Source organism: Macrotis lagotis, chromosome 1 (assembly GCF_037893015.1).
Source record: "Macrotis lagotis isolate mMagLag1 chromosome 1, bilby.v1.9.chrom.fasta, whole genome shotgun sequence".
NCBI classification, from domain to species: Eukaryota; Metazoa; Chordata; class Mammalia; order Peramelemorphia; family Peramelidae; genus Macrotis; species Macrotis lagotis.
In genome coordinates this window covers 127798246-127823533 of record NC_133658.1, presented here as the reverse complement: position 1 = coordinate 127823533, position 25288 = coordinate 127798246, and the positions used below count along the sequence as shown (strand labels likewise).

Below are 25288 nucleotides of genomic sequence, written 5' to 3'. Positions count from 1 at the left end.
TGCCTGTCTCTGAGGGCTGCAGAGCAGACTTGTGTTTCTATCTCAGAGGACTAATCTGGGAAACTATAGCAAATCATGAAGCAATTTATTAAAGAATTGTGATTTCTACTCATGAGAGGAGCACCCACACTGATAAAAATGACACATTATTTAAGTAAACATATGGACATAAGAACATTTTACCCAATCAACAAGCACTTATTAAATATCAGGTACCATGTGTAATGGAGTTTGTCACTGATTTAAGTTTCTGTGTTTTGGTTTTTCATTAAATGATGTAATTGGATTAAATGATCACTAAGGTTCCTGTTAGCTCTAGGGCCTACGCTTCCAACACAGGGTTTGTCAAGAGAAGCATTGTGTTTGTTATAAAGGAAAGTTATGAAACCTAAAAACAAGAAAAAAAGACTTATCATTTAATAGCCAAGAAAATCCCAAATGGGGTCACATAGAATTGAACACCACTGATAGGACCCAATAGGTACAATGTCTTGAGACAAGTTACTTCATAGGATTACTGGAATGTCTCATATCTTTCTACTTCTTGTCAGATCCTGTCTCCACCTTGCCAAAAGAACAGGTCAGCAATTTGAACTTCTAACATCTGTCTGTGACAATCATACTGAAATCAGTAAAATGAGGGAGTTAGACTGGATAATCTTTAAGGTTCCTTGAAGCTTAATCCCATGATCTTATCTTTTCCTCTATTAGAGTCTTAAAATGAAGGGGTTTTGAAACTGGATATTCATTTAAATTTGTTTACCTCCAGTGTTACTTTTTTTGGTAACAAAAACCAAAACAAAAACTGACTCTGTTTCCTATTTTCTCTTAAGTGAAGAGGCCTTTAAATTCCTTTCCAGATTTACAAGCTACAGTTAACAGACTGAGGACGGTAACTTTCTCAGCTCTAAATCTTATGATCTGCTCAGATCCTCTCCCGAGTCTCATGTTCTTCATCCGTAAAATGAAGAAGCCGGACTAGATCTCCTCCCGGGCCCCGTCCAGCTCCGGGGCCGCCGGCCCCGGGTGCCTCCGAGCCCGGGCAGGCCAACCTCCCGCCGCCGCCGCGGGACTTCTCCAGGGCCCTCAGTTCCGGCTCTGTAAAGCCGGAAGGCCGGAGGGAAACCAGCCAATTAGAAGCCGGGGCTCCAGAATGCCCCCCCCCACCCGGCTCCCCGCCCCGTCGTTATTCTCTCTCCTCCTCTTCCGGCCCCTCCTTCTCCCGCCCCTTCCTTTCTCCCCGCCCCTCCCCCGCCCCGGTCCGGCCCGGCGCCGCCCGGGCCCCGGAGCGTTGGGCGCAGGCGGGCGGCGCACGCGTGCGCGGGGCCGTTGAGGGGCGGGGCGAGGACGGGCGGGGCGGGGCCCCGCGGGAGGCGGGCCGGGCCGTGCGCCGCGGGGCGACAATGGACGCGGCGGTTGCGGCGGAGGAGGAGTCCCCGTGAGCGCTCGGGAGCCGGAGCATGGCGGGGCCGCCGCGGGGCCGCGCTCCCTGAAGCGGGGCGCCGCAGCCTCCCGGCCGCCCATGGGCTCGCTGAGCAGCCGGGTGCTGCGCCGGGGCGGGGGCCGGGCCGCCCAGGCGCGGGGCTCCGAGGCGGGCGGCGCGCCGGGGCCGGGGGGCGGGGGCTCCCCCCGGGGCCGCGCCTGCTGCTGCCGGGGCGACCGGAAGCGCAAGCGCAGCGGCGGCGCCCTCTGCCTGTGCGAGGCCGACTCGGAGGACGAGACCGAAGAGGAGGGGGACGAGCAGGAGCGGCTCCTCAACACCCCCCGCAGGTGGGCGCCCCGCGCGGCCCGGGGCCCGCATTGTGCGCGTTGTCCGTCATTATGCGGGGGAGGGGTCCCGCCCCGCCCAGGTGGGCTGGAACCGCCACTTCCTCCTTCCGCCGAGGCCGGGGCGGGAAATGACTGGCTCAAGACCACCCAGGTCCGTGCCACCCGTCCGTGCCACCCGTGGCCCCCGGGGCCAGGCGGGACAGAGGGCACGCAGCCCTCAAGGGCGGCACGCAGCCCTCAAGGGCGCCCCGCAGTCGAGGATTTGAACCCCGGGCCCCTGACCCAGCCACAGTGTTCTTGCTCTCTGTGGAGAAAGGAAGAATGGGGGGAATGACTGGAGAAAAGGAAGAATTGGGGGGAATGACTGGAGAAAAGGAAGAATGGGGGAATGACGGTGGAGAAAAGGAAGAATTGGGGGGGAATGACTGGAGAAAAGGAAGAATGGGGGGAATGACGGTGGAGAAAAGGAAGAATGGGGGGAATGACGGGGGAGAAAGGAAGAATGGGGGGAATGACTGGAGAAAAGGAAGAATTTGGGGGGAATGACTGGAGAAAGGAAGAATGGGGGAATGACTGAAAAAGGAAGAATGACGGTGGAGAAAAGGAAGAATGGGGGGAATGACGGTGGAGAAAAGGAAGAATTGGGGGGGAATGACGGTAGAGAAAAGGAAGAATGGGGGGAATGACGGTGGAGTAAAAAAAAAAATTGCTAAGTTTTGAGTCAGAAGGCCAGGGCGGCTATCCTGCCTCGTTACTTGGTCCAGAATTTGCTCACCTGTAAAATGAATCATTCAGGCCCCTTTGAACTCTGAATCCTATAATCTCATGAACCTGATTGTGTCTGTATATTAGAGTAAAGAACCCCCAAGCTGTCATTTAGTGTGCTAGTAATTGCCTCAAGCTGAGGGAAAAGCCAAGTCAACGCATGAATCTCCTCATAAAACCTTGTTTAAGTCATCGTGATGTATTTTTGTCTTCCCAGAGTGGGTGTCTGCAGAATAACCAGCTATTCATCCGGTTGCCTTTTAATAGCTCACAAATTTAATTTTAGATATCTAACCATGCAACGCTGTTGCCCCCTCACTGGAAGAGGATCCTTTACTGAGGGGCAGAATTTTCCAGTCTCTGGAATATTAGGTGATTTCAGAGCCTCTGCTACTTTTTAAGTTGTTTGACTGCATGTATGTGTTGTTTCTTAGGTTATTTGGAAAACATAACATTTGTGGCCAACACTTTAAGGTACCAGAGGCTTTTGAATTGTTCGAATGATTGGTTGCTGACAATTAAAGAATGTAATGTTGGGGTGGCTAGGTGGCACCGGGGATAGAGCACTGGCCCTGTAGTCAGGAGGACCTGAGTTCAAATCCAGCCTCTGACACTTAATTACCTGGCCTTGGGCAAGCCACTTAACCCCCTTGCCTTGCTAAACAGACAAACAAAAGAGAACATAATGTCGAAACAAATAGGATATAAGCTCATCCAAAGTTTGGAACTGGAAAGAGATCATGGAGACTGAACTCAACCTCTTTATAGCCAAATTAGTTAGTGACAGAACTGATGGGGCCACCTTGTCTCAAAGTGTCTTTTTTTTAAATTTCTCTCCTGATTTAATTTTTTTTTTTTTTATGGATAGGCTTCTTCTGGGGCCTCACCCCTATTGCTTGGGACAGCAGACTTTATGACTTTGGTCTTTTTTCCCCCTTCAACAAGGGACCTTTTTTTAAGAAGTTATTTTAATTAGTATCTTCTTTTTGTTGCAAAAATTAAATGCTGCATAAATATCCATCAACAAGCCTGTAAGATGCTAGACATTGGGACTACAAATCATCATAAGCTGTGTTGAAAGAATTTTTAAGTGATGGTCTCCAAGTAAATTAAAATTGTGAGACAGCTTGACCATTTGTACTGTTTTTTTCTCTTATTTTCAGATTAGATGTTAGAATTGTTGAAAAAAGGAATGCTCTTAATCAGTAATTCCTGGGTTTTCCCTTACTGCAGGTCTAAAAGGAAAGTCTCAATGACCTCTTGTTGGGCATAGATTATAAAGATTCTTATTGTAGAAGACTAGAAAATCTCCTGAGGTTATCACATGCCCATAAAAAGTTTCAAAGCTTTAAGACATAGATGAATGTGTCTGAAGTTTACTCTAAAAGTGTTAGAACTATACATAAATGTTTTGTTTTGCTTTTGTCTCCTCAGGAAAAAATTAAAAAGCACATCCAAGTATATTTATCAAACTTTATTTTTGAATGGGGAAAATAGTGACATTAAGATTTGTGCTCTAGGAGAAGAATGGAATTTACACAAAATATACTTGTGTCAGGTAAGTTCTCTTTATTCAAAGGATCTAGAGTTGATCAAATTTAGTTTTTATTCTAAGGCCTGTTCCTTCTCATTGTCTTTATATTGATTTTTTCTCATGGGTAATAATGTTCACTGAATCTGGTAGGATGAAAAACGGATTGAAAAACTTTCTTCCCATTTAGTTATTTATAAGAGCCTTCAAAAATGGTCTAGAAAAGATTTGGACATTTTCTTCATTGTTAAATTAGTACTACCTATGTTGTTATCTCAACAATTTATTAGCACTTCCTTCAATAAAGAAGGGGAAAGTTTGGAATAGAGCAGTAGGGAGAAAAGTGTTAAAACTAGTTAGGGTAGTTAAAAATGCATATGTTTGGCTTGCTATTATTGCCTCCCTTCCCAAATGTATTAGTGTACATTTGTTATAAAATAGAGGGAGCTATGCCAGTGTCAATTTATGTAATACAATAACATTAGCACTCTTCTTAAAATAACACTATGAGGTAAATAACACCCTAATCTTATCCTTTTTTTACCTAATGAGTAAATCAGACTTTTAAGTTGAATTACTTGCACAGGGTTCCCATGAGCAGCAAGTGTTCAGAGCATGCTTTTGAACCCAAGTCTTTCCCAACTCTCAGACACACATTTTTTACATTAAGTTAAGCTGCCTTTGTGCATTGCATTTTAATAATCTAAGTTACTTAGCTTTTTTATGAGAGCAGTTTTACATTTAGGTAGTCCTTTTCATAGATCACTTTATCCTGAAGAGCATACAGAGAAAAGGATGGTGAAGATTCCTTTTGAGACTTTGACATGTGAAGATGAGTTGAGAGTCCTGGAGAAGAGATGACCTGGGAGGGTGGGACCTGGTAGCTGAGGTTTAAGTCTTAGAAGTGCTCCTTTGTGGAGAAGGCATTAGATTAGAGCAAGAACAAAGGCTGTAAAGAGGCATATTGAGGCTAGGAAAAATTTCCTAACCATAGGTCACTCTAGGAGGTAGTAGCTCTCCTCTTCTTGCAGATCTTCAGAGAGAGAGATTGGATGGTCACTTTTCAAGCATGTTATAAAAGGGATTCTTTTAGTGTATTAGTTACACTAGGTTCCCCCCCCTGTGATCTGTGATGTACGTAGCAGTTTTACAAAATATTGACTTGAATAAATGAAAAATAAGTTCCTTAAGCTCTTATATACTGTGCTCATACAAATAGAAAGGCCAGTCTTTGATTAACTTTTGAGAAGTTCCCATTGTAATGGGAAAATAAAGGCATCAGGAAGATTTTGGCAGCCAGAGAGAAGAGTCAAGGGGGGGGGGCTTAGAATGCAACAGCAAAGGTGACTTCTTTAATACCATTTCCACTGATAATATCATTTCCCTTTCTGATGTTGAATCACTTGACAATGTCAAGGACTTTCTTTTCTGGGTCTTTGAGAGCTATGACTGCAGCAATCACTTGGAGGAGTCAGTAGGCTATGTGTCCCCAGAGGGTCACACGTTGTCCAGGCTAATGGCTGAGGACATGTCTCTCCCTCTGGCTGCCTTGCTGCTGAAATGCAATTTTTACACACTCTGTGGGTGACAGTTGGAAATATTTGGAACCATGGGCTGGAAGCATTCGTCTGAAAGTTAGGACCCAGTCCTGTGTGGGGGGAGGTGTTAGTGTTTATCTCTATTGGTGGCAGTTGGTCAGCAGTTGGTATTGGCAGTAACAAGGAGTGGGCCTGTCTCCATGACAACTTCTCCCTCATGGCATCCAAGTCTGCCTTGAGTTCACAATCAGCCTTAGACGCTTAGTAGGTCTGTGACTACAAAATGATTGCTTATAAGATGTATTTAAGTTTCATATAAGCCATATTTGAAGGCTGGAATGCATTCCATATATGAATGAATTATTTATCTTCCCTACTTTACAGATGAGGAAATTAAGTCTCAGAAAAATAATGTGATTTGCCCAAGGTCATACAGAATCAACTCTTTTGAACCTAGAACTCCACTGTTGGTCAGGTGTTCTTGCAATGTAGTATACCTTGTTTATCTTTAGCTATACCTTGTATATCATTGAGATCTAATTTGAACTTTTTCATATATTCTAGTCTGGTTACTTTTCCAGTATGTTTAGTGGGTCTTGGAAAGAATCAAGCATGAATACTATTGAACTGGAGATTCCTGACCAGAATATTGATGTAGAAGGTAAAGAAAAATTTTCACCTAAATATGACCAATTTATGTGAAGTTAGGAGGTAGCTTTAACATTTCTTTTCTTGTATGCTTAGTTTAATAAATGTTTTAATAACTAGGAGTCTGAGCATTGTGTGGAAATAATTCAATTTTAGAAGAGAAGCTTATTAATCCAAACAGGTCTTCTTAGTGGAAAGTATGCTCCAGCTCATATCTTCCTACTTCTTGTCGGATTCTGTCTCCACATTGCTAAAAGAACGGGCCAGCAATTTGAACTTCTAACATCTGTCTGTGACAGTCATATTGAAATAAGGATAGAGAATTTAAAATAAATCTGTCTGATTATAATGATGAATTATAATTATATTAATACTGTATGTTTATTTTTCTGGTCTGTCTTTATTTTTTATAATTTTATTTACTTTCTAAATTGTTATGTTGATGTTGCTGTCTTCTCCCTATTCACTTCTGTCTTTCCATCTCATTTGCTGGTTCTCATCTAATCCAATTAATATCACTAGTGGAGGGAATCAGGACAAGGTGATGATTAGCCCTTTGTGGATGTCATAAATCCAGACTCCTTAATATGTTCACCTTGGCTGGTTAAGTTTGACCTATTCTGGAAAGCTTATACTAATTTGTGCCAGAGATTAAGTTGCCAATCTTTTTGTTCCATCTTATAAATTACCACCATTAAAGATAATAAATTTTTAGCCCTTTGGATAGTTAGAGTTGTTTTAGATGCTTTGTTACAGTAGAATAATAATAATTGACTTTTTAAGTTTATAAAACTGCCATAGTGTATTCTCATTAGATCTTACCCATCCTGTGAGATAGATGCTATTTTTATCCCTGTTGTTACAGATAAGGATACTATAGATGAGAGGGTTTGAGTTCCTTGCCCATGGTCTCAGTAAATAAGTGTCTGAGGTGGAGTTTGAACTCAGGTCAAGAAAACCTAGTTCCACTCTAGTTATCCATCCTAAGAAGCCAGATTAATTCTCAGGCCTTGACTTTGCTTGTGGCATTTAGTCTTTGGTTGCTTTTAAAATTATAAAACAGATTGTGGAATTTATAATATGTACCTTTACTTTCAGCACTGCAGGTGGCATTTGGCTCTTTATATCGAGACGATGTCTTAATAAAGCCTAGCCGAGTTATTGCCATTTTGGCAGCAGCTTGTATGCTGCAGCTGGTAAGTGGCCTGTCCCAGTGCAGGATCAGTTACAGTATCCTTCTATGGTTCAGTGTATGTGTTCTAATGTAAAACTGTGTGAATGCATTATCTAAATCTTTCTGTGGTTTAGCTAGAAATAATTAAAAGCTTTTTCATATCAGAATTGAATATTATGCTTGTTTGACATGAACACTAGCCATAGTTAGTTGTAGTGTGGAAAAAATTGTTTATCCAGGTTAAAAAAACCATTCCTGGTTTGTCTGATGATTGTCAAGCATATAACTTGTGGTTACTTATAACTACAAACCACTTAATCATTTTAAATGTTTATTTAACTTCTGATATGAATTCATTTTAAAATTTCATATGTATATTTTACATCTAGTTGTACAATTACTGCTGAGTTTGAAACTCCAGTGGTTTGTGCATTTTGTTTTTTAATTTTGCCTTAGGTAACTTATAATAAATGACATTTATTTCTACATTCAGTTAACTTATCTTCAATATTAGTTTACACAGAGATTCTTTCATTAGAAAAAAGTTTTGTACTTAGAAACCCAGATTCTTATTTCAGAGAAAAAAAGCATTCTTTTGTCCTTCTGGCTTTCTGTGATAATTGTTCTAAATTTGCTTTCTACATTTAAAAGATACTATTTGCTAACTACTTACCCTGTGCATTTAAGGTTATTTCAGAAGTTTTTAATTTGAGTGAAAAGTGACAGTAGTATTTTGATATATTGAAGAAAGTTAATAAGCAGTTCATTTTAAACTTTTTATATTAATTTTTAACTGAGAAAAAATGTATTTAAACTATTTAAAACAGTAAAACTCTGACTTTAAATGCTTTAAAAGATAGGTCATTGTACATTGTTTCTATCAAAACAGATTAAAAATGCTTTATAACCCAGTAGATGGATTTCATGGGTTGTGGGAGGGGGGTAAAACCTAATAGCCAATGCTCTTGAAATTAGCTTCTCTAGAACTAAACTAGACTGGTCCTTGTGTTTGTCTTGATACAGCAAATGTATTGGGCTCTTCATCTGAGCCAGTTTGCTCTAAGACCTTCCTAGACCTTCTTGCTAGAATAACTTCAAGGAGTCACATTTATTTCCATGCCAGTTAAGTCATCAGAGGAGGACTTTCATGGTAGGGGCTTTATAAAAATGCAACTTGCAGATATTGATAGGAATTTTAAATTTTTAAATTTTAACCTCTAGCCTGCCATGATCAACTGTCACATTGGGTAGAGTCCAAAGTTTAGTAGAACAATTATAAGAATAAAAGATTTGTGTACTTGGAAAAAACTTTGAAAGGTGAAGGTTAAAGGTCACTGGTCATTTCCTGCTTATTGCTTCTCCCTCCCTTTTTTCCCTTCATATTTTAGACAGTTCAAAAGTAGAATACTGAAATATTTGCATTAATCTTATGCCTACTGTCACTCTTAATAGATATTTTTTCCTTTTAGTGGCTTAAGTGTGCTAATGTTTTTAAGAGCAGCACATGTTTAAGCTTGTTTTCCCATGTGAAATGGGCATTTCCAGTGCTTATTTATGTTTACAGGATGGTTTAATACAACAGTGTGGTGAGACAATGAAGGAAACAATTAATGTGAAAACTGTATGTGGCTATTACACATCAGCAGGGACCTATGGATTAGATTCTGTAAAGAAAAAGTGAGTTGTCTTCTCTCCTCCAATCCCCCACCCCCTTTGGGATATCAGTTGCTTTGATATTTTAAAAGGATGCATAGTTGGTAAAAGAGCAAGGAATTGACAAAATGATAGGAATGTGGGAATGTGTTATCTAAGAAAGTGATGCTCAGCACATGCTCCTCATAAGTGTCATCTCTGTAATTTTTTTTAGTTTGAAATAAGGTGACCTACTTTTTGTAAAAATATTTGTGTATGGTTGCTCTTAAAGGCACATTTACTAAAATTTGTAAATGAGGAGATAAAAGAGCTAAAAGTACATTGTGAAACTTTTAACGACTCATGCTTTTTAACCCTTCAAAATTGAAATACTATATTCACATTCAGTTTTTAATGGAAGCAATGGAAATGTGTGAGAGTCATACCTGATCTGCTCTTAAGTAATTTAACACAAGAAAAAAGCTTGAAACTGAATTTTTTTTCACTCAATGAAAAATGCTACCATTAATTTGAGTCAAGGAAAACTCCCTTAAAAACTTCTGAGAGTAACAATACTAAATTTCTAGTTGTTAGACTAAATGATGGCATCATGTCCTATAAAAAAATACTATTCTTTGTTTATATAACTTTAAATTATGTGAAAACTGATAGCCTTTGATAAAATATTTACTATAATAATAAACATGTAGCAGTGTACTGATTGCAGATTTTAAATAATTTCAGGTGCCTTGAATGGCTTCTAAATAATTTGATGACTCATCAGAGTGTTGATCTTTTCAAAGAACTCAGGTATTTGAATTTTAATTAACTTAAACATTTTATTAGGCATAGAGACATGTTGTTTGTGAACAAATATAATAAATACCTTAAGAGAATAAATCTTGACTTCCTTCCTGAACCATGTAATTGGGATGGAAATTATTTTTACACTCTTGTAAGCCCAACAGGGCTGCAAAAGAACTTTAGGGCTCTTTATTGAGCTTTCCTGCCTCCCCCTATTACCCAGCTCTGGTAGGTATTTTCAGTCTATCTCTTTAAACTTTGTTAAATGACTTGACAACTTTTTGTTAAAGTTTTTTCTGTAGTTTTTGAGCTTAATACATTTATATTTTGATGCATATAGAAAAATGTCTAAATTTAAAACATTAGAAAATTTAAGATTTGGAATCATAATAGTTTTAAAATTCTTGTAAGGATGATCCTGCTTAATAATCTGAGCGACAAGGTTGAAAACATTTTAACACAGAAAAATTAGTTTGAATCTAAAGAAATAAATGTCAACTTCCCAAATATAAGATGTATTGAAAAAGAGAGGCAAGGTAGCATTTTAAAGATTTGGGATTTTAGTAAACTGAAAACTTTAAGGCACATCCACAGTATGTTGATGTCTGTTAAGAAATCTAATGATGAAGTCTTGTCCTGTGTTATAAGAGGATTAGGGATCTATGGTAGTACTACTATTCTGTACCCTGGGAGACCCCTTCTGGAGAGTTGTGTTTACTCTGGGTGCCCTAGGGTCTAGAGGAATAAGATCAGGATAGGCAAGGACCTGAAGATAATATCATATAAAGGTTGATTGAAGGAACTCAGTTTGGAGGAGAAAAGACTTGGGGGGCGGGGCAGCTTGTTAAGTATTTGAACAGCTCTCACAGAATTAAGGAATTAAAATTATTTTGCTTATGGTAGAGGGCAGAACTTGAATCAAGGAGTGGGAACTGGAGTAGAGGTGAATAGACAATTTTCCCCCCAAATTAGAGCTTTTCAGAAAAGGAATAATACATATCAGGAAGCAGCACAATACAGGGAAGAGCACTGGACCCTGCTGTCAGAAAACCTGGATTCAGAACCTCTTGAGTCTCACCACTTATGTGACCCTGAGCAAGTCAGTTCCTTAATCTAAAAACTAAAGGGTTGGACTAGAAGTTTGTGGTCCCTTCCAATTCTAATAATAATAGAACTTGCATTTGCACAGCACTTTTAAAACTTGCAAAGAGCACAATTCACATCATCTTGTGATCATAGACCACCTATGAAATCTTTCCTCATATATGGAAAAAAAAAAGCAGATTGCTCAGGTTTGGGTTTTACTGGATAGCCTCAGATCCCTTCCCATGTTGTGTTTCTGTGAAAAGAGTTTAGAGCTCCTCTTATGGATGAAGAAACCTAGTCTCAGAAACATTCCACCCAGCGGTGTGTGGAAAGCACTGTGATAGACCAGACCCTAGGGACACAAAGGAAAAATAAAACTGCTCAACCTCCAAGGGCTTGCATTCTGGGGAAGGGAGTGACTTTTTTAGGTTCTTCCTGTTACTAACTTTGTTAAATTGGTTGGGATTTGAATCTGGGTTTCCTGAGTCTCAAAGTCCAGCACACTGTCTCTGATATTCCATTCTATCAGAACTTTTCTGAGATTTGATGGGAGGTCACTTGTAACAGAGCTGTCATAATGTTAAATGCTGGCTGAAGTAAAATTAGAGAATTTTTACGCTCATTTTTACATACCCTCTGTTCTGCAGCTTTTTTATTTTTAGAGTGGTTTGATAATGGTGTTTTATCTTTTCCAGTATATACCTCATGAAACAATTGATCTGTTCTTCTAATCTATTTGTAATGCAAGTGGAAATGGATGTATACACTGCTCTGAAGAAGGTACTGGTATTTGATGGATTGGTAATTTTTGTCAGTTTAGATGCTTTCTCTAGCATATCTCAAATCCTGAATGACTTAGATCAGAATGAGATAAGAATGTCTGTACAAGTGCTCAGGAAATTATAAAGCACTATTATAAATATGAGCTATTATTAATTATTATTAAATAGGTGCTATTAAGATGATGATCTAGATGGCATTAAAGAGTGGTTTTTCTTTTGGATCTGTTCTCTGATTCTATCTCACATTATAAGGAACTTCTGGGAGGAAATTTCTCCTGCTGGAAGTCAACACCTGCTCTGCAGCTTAGAGTGTTACCAGTGGTGGTAAAATAGGAGTACCCTTGCCCAAGGTCATGGGGCCAGCATGTGTCTCTCCGAAGCAGGATGCAGGCTTTCCTGACGATGGGGTTGACTTTTTTGGGGGTTTTTTTTTTTTTTAGTTTTTTTTGCAAGGTAAATGGGGTTAAGTGGCTTGCCCAAGGCCACACAGCTAGGTAATTATTAAGTGTCTGAGGCCAGATTTGAACTCAAGTACTTCTGACTCCAGGGCCGGTGTTCTTTCCACTGCACCACCTAGCCGCCCCTGAGGTTGACTCTTTATCCACTACACTGTGTCTCTCAAGTTACTGTGTCCAAGAAAATTGATGACTCTTTATTCAACATGGTGATGAGTCTCTCCAGAGTTACTTAGCTAATCAGATATATAGTCTGTCACCAGTTTGTTTGAAACATTTTTCTGTGTCCACCTGGTGCTTCACTGGCATTACCCTTGAGAATTTGGGGTCATTTTTTTGAAGCATTACAAGGGTGATCTTTCATCTAAACCTAGCATAATATGTATTTAAAAGGTAAATGCAATATTTTATGTAATGTTAGTATTAAAACAATGTATGTAACTTATAAGAGTTTCATTGTAATTTTCTATGGAGTGCCCTTTTGAGATGTAGACATGCCTTGATAGTGTCTACTCTATAAAATGATGTATTAATTTTATAATTTATGTGGTGTATTAATTTGCAAAGCAGTTACTGCATGGCATTTCATTTGAACTTCACAGCAATCCTTAGGGTATACAGAGTAGGTATTAGCTTCATTTTACTGATGAGGAAATTGGCTTAAGAGAGAACCAAAACAACCAACAAGAACTTTTGAAGCCCCTACCCTGGTCAGGCAGCTGGGTGTCACAGTAGATAGAGCACTGGCCACGAGTCAGGAGGATCAGAATTCCAATCAGCCTCATAAACTTCCTTGCTGTCCCTGGAAAGGCACTTAATGCTGCTTGCCTCAGTTTCCTTCTCTGTCAAATGAGCTAGAGAAGGAAATGGTGAACTACTCTGCCATAAAATCCTCTGATGAGGTCATGAGGAGTTGGACACAACTGAATAACATCTGTGTTGGGTATTGTGTATCCCTGCCCCCAGAAGTTGAGGACCTATCCATTTTTAAGTATCAGCTTGACCACTAAGTGGCAAAGCTCCAGTCAGAATCCAAGTCTTTGTTCTTCATTCAGATTTTCTTTAGGACCTTCCTTTTGAACAAGGGAGGGTACTGCATTTAAAATGTTTATAAAATGATGAGTGCCAGCTTTCACAGTGTTACTATCTTTCATCAAAAGAGTGAGTTCTTGGTTCAAGTCTTTCAGTTTTGACTCCTGTGCTATGATGAGAGAAAAGACTGCCTTAGTAATGGCATCAGGCCAGAGCCCCATGGTTTTTATTTTCCCCTTATGTCAGATTATTTCTCTGTACAGTATAGAGAGTACTAATTAGATTCATTGGTGAGTAGTTAAACTGAAAGGGCAGTGGATGGAGTACCAGGAATAAATTCTTATGATTGAGTTTTCATGTAATTTTTTTTTTTAATCTAGTGGATGTTTCTTCAGTTAGTGCCTTCTTGGAATGGATCATTAAAACAACTTTTACCTGAAGCAGATACCTGGTTTTCCAAGCGTAGGAAAGGTATGCTTATCGTATTTTGTGTGAATTTACTTTTTAATCATCCATACCAGACAGAAGATAAAACAGTACATTCATTTTTAGAACAAGAAAATGTCCCTTTCCTATTATTGCTTAACCATCTTCATTTTTTCCCAAAATAAACTGTACCCAGCTGAAGTCTGATGAGAGGAGGAATGCGCAAGGATCAATTTTCTTTGAGCACAGTGTGATAGTTCAAATTTACAGAAATAATTATTAATCATTTAAGTGCTTAACTGTGAAAAGCAAGTGCCAAGTACCAGGAATACACATGAAAAAGTAAATCCTTGCCCTCAAGAAGTTCTCATTCTACTGGGTGAAAAATCATATGAAATGTTTCAGCTGCAAGTCAATTCAAAATGTTCCTTGTCCTTAGGGTTCAACAGTAAAACAAATGTTAATGTTGCTTTTATATTTAATGTAACTATTCCCAGTCACTGACCCTTCTTGTATACAATTGAAATTTTGAAAACTTTTTTCTAAATTATTAAATGTTGCAGTGATGTCAACAATCTATTACATTTTAAGATCAGGTTGATATTGAACTCAGCTGTTAAAATTGCAGGGTAAAATTAAGGCTTTTGGAATCTTAAAATTCTTTTCAAAAATGTAAATAAAAATTAAAAAATAAATTTTTGCAAAACTAGTAGAACCTGTTTTTGGTGATAGAAAAATGGGAATCATTTATTTTACCATTTATTTTATGACAATTTAGAATGAATTAGTCCTAACTTAGGGGTCTGTGACCTTGTATTAAAAAATATTTTAATAACTGTTTCAGTAGAATTACTTTGCTTTGTAACTTTATTTCATATACTTAAAAACAATATTCTTAGAAGGGATCTGTGGACTTTTTAATGTGGGGTCCATGACCCACAAAAATGGTTAAGAATGCCCCCCATTCTAGAACGTTGGAATATTGAGTTCATTTATAGCAGAGTAGCCGACTTGGTGAAATATTAGAAGTTTTGGAGTTAAGATGAGAGAATGGGAGGGAGGTATTGTTCTAGCCCTTAGGACCACAGAACCTTTTCCTATTCAGAGCTCAAACTATATTTTGTCCTTTATCTCTTTAATGCAAATATGTATTACTATGTTTTATAGTTAACTCCTGATTTCTCTCATCTTCCTACTAGACTTCTAAAACTTAGAAGCTTTTAATAGACTCTTAGTAAATGTTGGTTGAATTGAATATGTTCTGTGGGTGGTGAACTCTACTTTATTCAAACTTCATATTTCTCCCAATGACTTACATGCAACTGGGAGTACATATTTTTTTGTTGTTGGGGTTTTTTGCAAGGCAAATGGGGTTAAGTGGCTTGCCCAAGGCCACACAACTAGGTAATTATTAACTGCCTGAGGCCAGATTTGAACTCAGGTACTCCTGACTCGAGGGCCAGTGCTCTATCTACTGCACTACCTAGCCGCCCCAAGTACATACTTTTTTAAATTAAATTGAATATCCCTGGAATTTTTTTTTCTTATATCAGTATGTTAAGTAACTCTTGAAAGTTTTTTTTTTATTAACTTTATTTTTCTTTAATAAATTTATTTCCTGTTCTTATTAGGGTAGAACTGCTATTACTAGATTTTCTCCAAACATTTGAATGCATTTTGTTTAAGGTTGAAACACTCAAACATTTGATTCAATCCTTCCAAACTCGTGCAAATGGGCTCTTGGAAGTAGTCTAAATCTGGCTTGATCTTTAGATACAGAAATGTTTGTACCTATGCTCACACTTCCTGCTTCAGTAGGACTTGCCAGATCTGACTTGTGCCCCATTAGCATGGCCTTTGAAAACCCAAAGTCTTTTCTATGTTGTGGAGTAGAGTTTCTAGAGGAGCTGTATATCTTTAGGTAGTCATATGTGGAATATATTATGCTTCTTAGAAAACCAAATTAACCCTTTGAGAAAAAGCAGAACAATATTTCCTATTCGTGCAGATTTCGAAGATGTTGCCTTCCTTGAAATTGATCAGGGAAAAGCTTTTGTGCCAGTATTCAGACATTTGAGGTTGCAATATATCATCAGTGATTTAGCTTCTGCAAGAATCATTGAACGTGATGCTCTAATACCTTCAGGTAAGAAGATTACAAAAGAATTATTTTAACAACAGCATTGAATTCAGTATTGTTTCCATGGACCAGTTTTAATTTATAGAATATCTTAAATTCTTTGATCTTAATAGTCCTAAATCAACCATTCTTAAAAGTTTAAGTTTCATGAAAAAATCTTTTTTCTTTCTTTCTGAGCATTATAAAATTTGATATGAAAATATATTTCTTGTCTTTGGAAATTAAAGTTTTTAATATTTTGAAATTTGTTTATTGATTACTTTTCCTATCTTTTGATCTAAAATTCTTTTCATTATTACACCACATACATAGGAAGTTGATAATAGTATCTCTTTAGATTTCTTTTGTAAATTTATATTAAGTCTGAAAATAACTCATTTTGACACTTCAGATTTTTTTTGAACCATGTATTTGTCTCTCAAAGCTCATTAATTACATGTAAAAGAAACCTGAATTCATGTGCAGTTAAGGTGAATTTTGGTTCTACTTTCAGCACTTATATTAAAGGAAATTCTTCTATATGCTTATTTGTGTTTGTGGATCTACTTGTAGATGTAGTGTAGTGGCTTTTAATTTCTACTCAGAGTTATGAAATATAATGATTTATTTTTGTACCTAATTTACAATTGTTACAGTGAGGCACATTGTACTTTATTTTTTTTTACGTACTCCGAATGATGAATAAATGCCATATTTGCCTTGTCTGGATCTATCATTTATTTTCTACTCCCTTAAAGTGTTAATGGAATAATGTAGAATTACTGAAATTTTTTGTTAAAGAGATTTTTTTTAAGGAAAGTCAAAAATTTAAGCATAACATAAATCATTTACTAACAGTAAAAATTTATATTGCAAGTTAAATACATTCTTTTGACTTGTGCTTTAATTATTAAAGCATATTTGGAATTATTATCTGAAGTATGTATGAAAAACCTATTTTAACCTGATATTAGTTATGAATCATTTATTAAAACTTTTCCCACCAAAAACAGAATATAAACTTAAGATATATCTCTTTGAGGACTGAATACCAGATGAAATATCTCCAAGATCTTTTTGTTCCCTTTGGATGTTATCTTTTAGTCTAACTATTTACAACTCATGTTAAGATCCAGATAGTAAAGACTAATAATAATAAGTGCAAAAGTAAATTAGCATACTTAACAACATGTGTAAAAGATTTAAGGTGTAATGATGAGAACCCTTGAAGAGAAACCAGATTACTTTTTTTGTATGATAATTATTGACCCTCTCTTTTTGACTTAGAATTATTGCCTACTGGTTAAAGAATGAAATTTTGAAGTTTTTTGTTGTTTTTTTACGAGTTAATAAATGTCTAAATATATTATTTTTCAAATAATATTTATGGAGATTTCCAATTCACATGAGAAAGATACTTTCTGTATATTATTATTGTCTTAATTATGCACTTTTAAAAATTCTATCTCAGTATACCTTGCTTTGAAAAATCTTGATTTTCTGCTGCCTCACAAATACTTAATAGATGATCTTTAACAGTTGCTGTGGTTAAGAAATTTGTCATCTTGAAGGCAATCTGTTGATAAGCTTCTTTGAATTTAGCTAGACCAGGATTTGTTTCAATGTATAGGGTCCAGTTGGTGATAGGACCTTAAAATCTTTTCAGCTTGTTACAACCTAGAAAATAGCTTTTCTGCTATTTTGAGATAGCAGTGTAATTTTCTTGCAATACTGAGGCATCCAAGGAACACCTGAGTAGAGATGGATAGAGAGCCTAATCATCAATTTAGAGAAAGGATAGTCAGGTATATTGATTGATATGATATTCCTGAAATTAATATGAAATGAAAATCATATTTTTATCAAGGTGTAGAAAGGATATTTTCTTTATTTGGACTGATTTATTTTGAAAGAAATCGTTTGACCTCCAAAAAGAAGAAAATTGTTTTCTGATAATGAATAAAAAAGAACCAGGAAAACGAAAACCAAGTTAGCTAGTTTTAAACCAAAAATTTGAGCATGCACAGGATTTTTGATTATTTTAGTCATTTTATGCTCATTCTTAAAGGAAAATATAAAGTAGCCTGTGTTTTATTTTATTAAAATAAAAATGGCTTAGGGTTTTTTTTTTTTTGATACTTTCACTTTACCTAATAAAATGTGACAGAATTATCACCCAGGTATTCATGACTAATCTTGCTGATTTGGAACTATTCATCTTAGCAAGTGATTATTCAGTTCTCTTCATCTAGATGTAGTAATTAAAGTAACCAAATCATTATTCATGATATTCTGTGATAACTAAGATAAAAATAGGTGAATTATATAGGATTGTATATTTCTTAGAATTCATATATCTTCCAAATTAAAGTCTAGCCTAGAAGAATTAAGACTAAATTGAACAATAAAAAGTTTGCATTTTGTTGGAAAGAAATATGATTAAGTCAGTTTTTCCTAAGTAATAATTTAAATATGGATTTTACTTTTTTTATTTCATCAATGTGAATAGCTCACTAATAAGGGACTTCTCTTCCTCATGGCAGACGAGAAGTTTCCCTGAAGCTTAGAGCCTTGGAGAATTATACATAGAACTTTTACTCTTTTCAAGTGCTTTACTTTTTTTAAATGTAATGAATTTGTGAAATGCAAACAGACTGGATAATTTATTGATTACCATATTTTAGTTTTCTCACTTTTAAAAATTGTATAAATCCTCCAAACTTTTTCTTATTCACCTTTATCTTTGAATTTTAGAATGGTTGGCCTCTGTTTACAAACAGCAATGGTTTGCCATGCTCAGGGCAGAACAAGATAGCGATACAGGGTAGGTATGCTTTATTAGACTTTGTTTTGTTTCTTAATTCACTCTTTGCTATTTAAATTATAATTTACACCGATTACCATAAAGAGTTCAGTCTAGGAGACTGAAAGACATAATAAAGCTAAAGCCACAATAGTAAGTTTCTGAATGTGACAGTAATTTTTTTTTATTTTTCTAATGGATAATTTTCAAATTTGCTGGGAGATTAATGCTTCCTTCTAAATTATATAGATTTTTAAAGGACTGCTCTCATTCACTTGAGTAAAATTGCTTTTTGGTTTTCCTTTTAATCTAAAAATAGTGAAAGTAATTTAAAGAATATTAAATTCAGGGGCAATTAGGTGGTGCAGTGGATAGAGCACCAGCCCTGGAGTCAAGGACCTAAGTTCAAATCTGGCCTCAGAAACTTAATAATTGCCTAGCTGTGTGACCTTGGGCAAGTCACAACCACATTGTCATGCAAAAAACAAAAGCATAAAAAAGTATATTAAACCCATCAATTAAAGATAATAGTAATTTTTCTGTTGTAAGTTTTTTACCTTCCCTAATTCATGTAGGAGGTACAGAGTAAAAATGGAGGCGAGGAGAAACACAATAAGAAATTTAAAGCTGTTTATTTACAAAGGTGTCAAATCAGAGAATTAAATTATAATATCCCTGTCATTCTTATGTACCACTAGTGGTAAAATTCATACATTAAATCTAGTAGCATATGTTTCTGTTCTTTTACTTCAGAATTCACAGTGAGCTATTGTCTGTCATCATCAAAATCATTTGTTATATATATATATTTCTAGACCTCAGGAAATTAATAAAGAGGAACTTGAAGGAAATAGCATGAGGTGTGGTAGAAAACTTGCCAAGGATGGTGAAGTAAGTACCAGTTGAAGTTTATCTATATTCATATTCCATCTTTTTAATAGTAAAATAAAAAAGTACGGTAGTTCTTCAAAATAAAAAGTTTGCTGACATCCTGCTGCCCTGACTTGTGCTTTGAACATAGAGCAGTTACTATCTTCTGTGTTTGACAATATTTATATTGTTTTTAATTTTATAATTGTGAACGTGTCTATCATAATTCAGGCTTCCCACTTTTATATTTGAGATTTTGAATGATTAAAACATACTTTTAAGAATCTTTCATTTCATTGGTTTTTTTTAGGTATTTTCTCTAACTCAGTGAATGATTTTTTAAAAGTTTCCATATCTGAACCTGTGGTAGTGAGCCTTTCCAGATTTAGTAAGAGGTAGTTTGGACCACCTTGTCATCCATATTGAGTTTAATGATGGTAATTTATTCTAATATTTCAATTTATTTGACCACTGGACCTTCCTTAGCCACCTAAATACTCATTGATTAACCAGCCTTCTGCTAATTTGAGGTTCAAGCAAGGAATATCTGATGGTTATTGGGTTCTTATATCCTCCCTCTTAGGCTCCCTGAGGTATTGTATCCTAAATTTCTGGTTAGAACACTCTTTTTTAATTTTTAAAACAACCTGGCAAAGATGAATCTATCCAGTTCTTATGTGTAGTTCATAGTTACATTGAGGTGTAACAGATTGGAAAGATTTTGAAGTGGGGAATGGAGAGGCAGTGATGGACAATGGCACAAAGAAAAGAGGAATATAAAGGTCATAGAAAAGGAATAGCAACAATCTCAGCCTTATTGCCTTTTGAATTATTGTTGACTTACCAATGTCATAAACTGTAAAAAGTTTATTTCTTTTTTGTATTTTTTCAGTACTGCTGGCGGTGGACAGGGTTTAACTTTGGCTTTGACTTACTTGTCACATACACCAATCGCTATGTTATTTTCAAACGAAACACACTGAATCAGCCATGCAGTGGATCTGTCAGTTTACAGCCTCGAAGAAATATAGCATTCAGGTTGGTTGGTTTTTCTTCATTCTTGACAGTGACATCCCTGAGTCAAGTTACAGTGCATCCACCTGTGGTTGATCAGACCAATATGAGCTTGGAATGCTCTTCCACAAGTTGGTAACAAATAGGCCATATGAACATTTGAGAGGTGTTACTGTAAGCAGAAAAGGGGGTGATTATTAGAATTGACAAAACACCAGTGAGGTAATGATACAAGTGTATCTTTTATAGTCCTCCCCCAGTGAGCATCATATGCAGCCAACTGATCACAGGGTCCCCAGCTCTGTCAAGTCACTATGGCCTTCACTCAGGGAACTAGTTCTGCTGAGCTCTGTCCCTGGGCAACTGACTGCCTAATGTAATATTGTTTTGTCTATTTTAAATTATTTTCTGTAGAATTACTTAAGGATGTTTAATGTTTGCACTGTATGCTAAAGCCTTAGAATTGCTGGAGGATTAAAGATTGAATATAAGGGAAGAGTATATAATAGTTCACCATAAGTATTGAGAGTAGGCTGTCTTCTGTACTAATGATACATAGGCATCTATATCATAAGAGCAAGTAAATATACTAGTCATGTCCACAACTTTGTACAATGCTGATAACTCCAACTTTTATTACTATTCTTTTCTTGTATATATTTGATGAGGAAGCATATAGGTAGACAAATTGAGACATAGTCTGTCAAATAAGTTTTAAAAAGTAAGTTGTGTGGACATCAGAAATTATTTTTCTTCCATCTCAAGAATTGTATATTAGCAGGGGTTCATAAGGCTAAAGAAATCTAATTGTACCTTGAAATCGGATTAATTGGTTCTGTAAAGTTTTAATCAGGAAGGCTTATAGATCATTACTTGAAAGATGTAAAGGTAAAAGCTGCAAATAAAATGGAGATTTCAAAAAGAAATTTGCAATTAAAATTCATTAATGATACTCAGTTTTCAATTTATTTGATAAAGATGTTTTCTTTATAATCCTAGACTCCGTTTGGCCTCTCTTGATAGTAGTGGAAAATTGATTTGTAGTAGAACAACGGGATACCAAATACTTACTCTTGAAAAGGATCAGGTAGGTTGACTGTTTTGACCTTTTAAAAATAATCATCTAATGCTTTACATTAATTGGTTCTTAAGTGTTGTGCAAAAAAAGTATCACTCAAATAGTATTTTTTTGTAATAATGTGCAGATTTTAAAGGATAGTTAGAAATTAAAATATCTCCTTTAAAACTGAACTTTAAAAACTAGATATATGGAGAGAAAAGGTAGCTAAAAATAATTAAATTTTTCTTTATCTCATCTGAATCTTTTGCTTTTGTAACTTGTACCAATTTGTCCAAATTCTCTTCTTTAAAATCAAGGAGAAAAGTCTAAACTCCATGTGACAACCTTTCAAATTCTTGAACACAGCTATCATGTCTCTTCTTGAATTTTTTTCCTCCTTCAGGTTAAACATTCCAAGTTTCCATATATGTCATACTCTTGGTTTGCCATCCTTTAGTCACTCCAGCTTAATAGTATCTATTCTAGAATGAATGAAACAAAGATTGAATGAAAAAATATTTGTGTGTACAAGGTTCCAAGTGATAGGTATTGAAGTGTTAAAGTCTTCACTTTAAGACATTTACTTTACATTCACTTTAAGACATTCTGAATGCTATTCAGTTCACATTCTGATCTGAAGAGTACATTTTAAAAGATTCAGCTTTAGGACAGATAGACACTGAAGTCCCAAAGGACTTGGAAGATCTGGAAGATCTTAGGAGGGCTATGGCAAGGCAGATGTGAAAGCCGTGGAACTACTACTGCTATTAAAGTTGTTGACTCTGCGCTCATCTCTCTATATTTTCCTTTTAGTGAATTCATCTGCTCCCTTGAATTCAGCTGTTCTGTCCATACAGATGACTGTCAGATCCATATGTCCAGCCCTAAACTCTTTGCTGAATTCTTTCTTGTATCATCAATTGTCTGCTGAATATTTTCACTATCAGCTTCTCAAACTCAATATGTACAAAGCAGAACCTGCCTTCCTTCCTAAATTTATCCCTATTTCTTTAGAGAATATCACTATCTTTCCAGCCTCTCAAGTTCATAACCTTTGAGACTTTGGAGTTTAGCTCACCCTCATTTGCCACCACTCCAGTTCAGGTCCTCATACATTTTTTTTTTTGCCTAGGCTATTGCAGCTTCCTAATAAATCTCCCTGATTTTAAGATTTCTCCTCTCAAAAATCATCCTCCATATAGTTGGATGTAATATTTCTTAGGTATAAGTCTGATCTTACCATTCTTCCTTCCAGGTGAACTGAGCTGACTTCTAATCACATCAGTCCATCATCTCTCAGCACCATACTTTCCCCATGCTTTAAATTCATGTACCCTTTGTCTCTCAGAATCTTCTTTTTTTTTTAGGACTCAACTCTGATGCCATTTCTATGAAAATTTTCTAGGTTTCTGCGTGTGCTCATGCAAGTTCCAGAGTGTGGACATAATGTATGCACATGTATATACATACATACTTCCATCATTTAGTTCTTTTCCTTTCCTCCAAAAACCTGTATTTAATCTAACTACAGGAAGCTTTTTTTTTCTCTTTATGGCTTCAGCAAATTTCTCGCATGTGTTAGGTGACTGATAAGTATTTTAATTGCATTCATATTTGCCTGATTGCCAGATGCCTCTTCATACAAGTCTCCTTTTGGAAGCTCTGTGTTTTGAATGAGTATCTTAAAGCATGTTTCCTGATATACTGATATCTGATGTACTCTCAGCAGTACAGAATGTAGTGAAATTATTGATCTTTCCCCACCATTCCCCCTTAACTAACACTAAATTCAGTTAAAGTCCAATATCATCTTAGCTCTATCATACTGCTTTAATGTGATTTCCTTTAGTTTTTTCATTTCAGAAGGTAGACACAATTATTTTCATCTTTATTTCTTCAAATTTTAACCTATAGTTGACCTTTAAAGTTTAAAAATGTTATAATTTTGTTTTCTTATAACATGTCTTCAAATTTATTTTATATAGGAACAAGTGGTGATGAATTTGGATAGCAGACTTCTCATCTTTCCTTTGTTCATCTGCTGTAACTTCCTGTATATATCATCAGAAAAAAAAACTGAAAATGGCAGTCAGCCAGAGAATACAGAAAACTGAGCAATCTGGTCAAATGGAATACAGTTGCACTTTGGAAATGCTTTTATTTCTACTTTAACATTATGGCCCTACTGATATACACAAATAAGGTGACTAAAAATGAAAAGGCCTTATGAACTGTAACAGATGATACATTTAACTTACTCCTTATCCTCAGCATAATTCTATGCATATATGAAGAAAGTGAATTTTGAAGCCCAGATTCCTGCCAAACCCAATTATGCTATGACAATGTCAACTTGTGCTTTCTGTTTAGTGTTAGCAAACAAGAGCTTGAAGATTAATGGGACATTCCACATTTTTCTATCAAACTAAATATATATATATATATATATATATATATATATATATATATATATATATATATATACACATATATATATATACATATATATATATATATATATGTATATATATATATATATATATATATATATATATACACATATGCTTTTTTAGATAAAGCTTGACCCTAGTGTAATATTGGTGAACGTTGGTTGCATATATGTAAATTTTCTATTGTTTGGATGAAAAATAACTAGGAAATTATTTAAACATCTGACTATAGATTTGATGATGTGTCCTTAAAGTTGCACTTCAGTTTTATCACTCAATCTCTACTGATTCTTGTTTTCCTTTTTCTTTTCTGTGTCCCTTCAGTTATACTTGATTTGAATGATTTCACATCCCAAATATGCATTGGGAAGTTGAAAGATTAACCTAAGGACTGTATTTGTATTTTTCAGCATAAGATAATTTTTTCATTTTTTTTTTTGCTTTTATTTTAATTTTTCCTAGGATCTAAAATTCATCAGTCTCACTTTGAAAGAAGCTTATTTGGAGAAGAAAAGGAATTTTATGCATCTTATTTTGCTTCTATAAGGCAGTCCCTTTTCCTTCCATAGTCCCTCTTTAGCATCCTGTATAGTCTTAAATTATTATTCATATTATTAGTGTGTGTCAGGTATTACTTATTAAGCATTTTTTAATTCTGTGCTCATATATATATATATATAAAATATATCTTTTTTAAAACAATTTTTAAGTATCATATTTCCTACTTAAGCTCAGGAATTTGTGACCACTGAGTTGAGTGCCTTTGAGTTACATAAAAATTTCTTAGTAAAACCCCAGTGGATTCACAGGATCCAAAATGAGAGCTGATAACTAAGAATTGTTGTAAAAATAGAAGAAAAATAGTCAAAAATAAGATGTATACTGTCTGTAATCTGTATATGTTGAATTTCTATGTTTATTTGGTATCTTGAAAAATACCCTGATTTTTTTTTTCAGGCAGAGCAAGTACTTTGATCAACCTATATTTTTAATATGTTCATAAATTAGCAAACTTTTATTTGTATCCTGTTTAGTTTACAAATAAGAAATATATGTATAAGAGATTAAACAAGCTGACACAATGGATGAGTTCTTTTAAAGGAATAAATTGTTTCACTTAGTGAAATTAATTTCTTCCAAGAGAAGTAATTTTATTATCCATCTGGGCTTTCTTCAGGAATAGACTTTAACATTTGTTACCCAGTTCTTTGGTAGGTTCAGAAATTTATTTTTACCATTTAAAATATTCTTACTTGATGTAAATTTCTTAAAAGTCATTTTGAAAGTTCTTTATTTTTTCACTGTTAAATATTTCTCATTTAATAAAAT

At 35.8% G+C, this 25288-nt stretch overlaps 1 protein-coding gene across 1 annotated transcript; it reads left to right on the top strand.

Moving 5' to 3' along the window:
* Positions 1–1350: 1350 nt before the first annotated feature.
* Positions 1351–23953, top strand: GMCL1 (germ cell-less 1, spermatogenesis associated). Its single transcript, XM_074207736.1, has 14 exons — positions 1351–1770; positions 3970–4093; positions 6169–6265; positions 7351–7448; positions 8991–9103; positions 9803–9868; positions 11644–11728; positions 13598–13688; positions 15652–15789; positions 18517–18586; positions 19381–19456; positions 20328–20473; positions 21449–21536; positions 23495–23953. Exons 1-14 carry the CDS (start codon positions 1523–1525, stop codon positions 23621–23623), a joined length of 1569 nt encoding a protein of 522 aa, XP_074063837.1. The 5' UTR covers positions 1351–1522; the 3' UTR covers positions 23624–23953.
* Positions 23954–25288: the final 1335 nt, after the last annotated feature.

What these genes read in the sequence shown, in the direction of transcription:
- GMCL1 (XM_074207736.1), top strand. Translation starts at nt 1,523, where the DNA reads ATGGGCTCGCTGAGCAGCCGGGTGCTGCGCCGGGGCGGGGGCCGGGCC. An exon ending in TATACACTGCTCTGAAGAAG is followed by an intron (nt 11,729 to 13,597) that starts GTACTGGTATTT and finishes TTTTTAATCTAG; the next exon opens with TGGATGTTTCTTCAGTTAGT. An exon ending in CGAAGAAATATAGCATTCAG is followed by an intron (nt 20,474 to 21,448) that starts GTTGGTTGGTTT and finishes TTATAATCCTAG; the next exon opens with ACTCCGTTTGGCCTCTCTTG.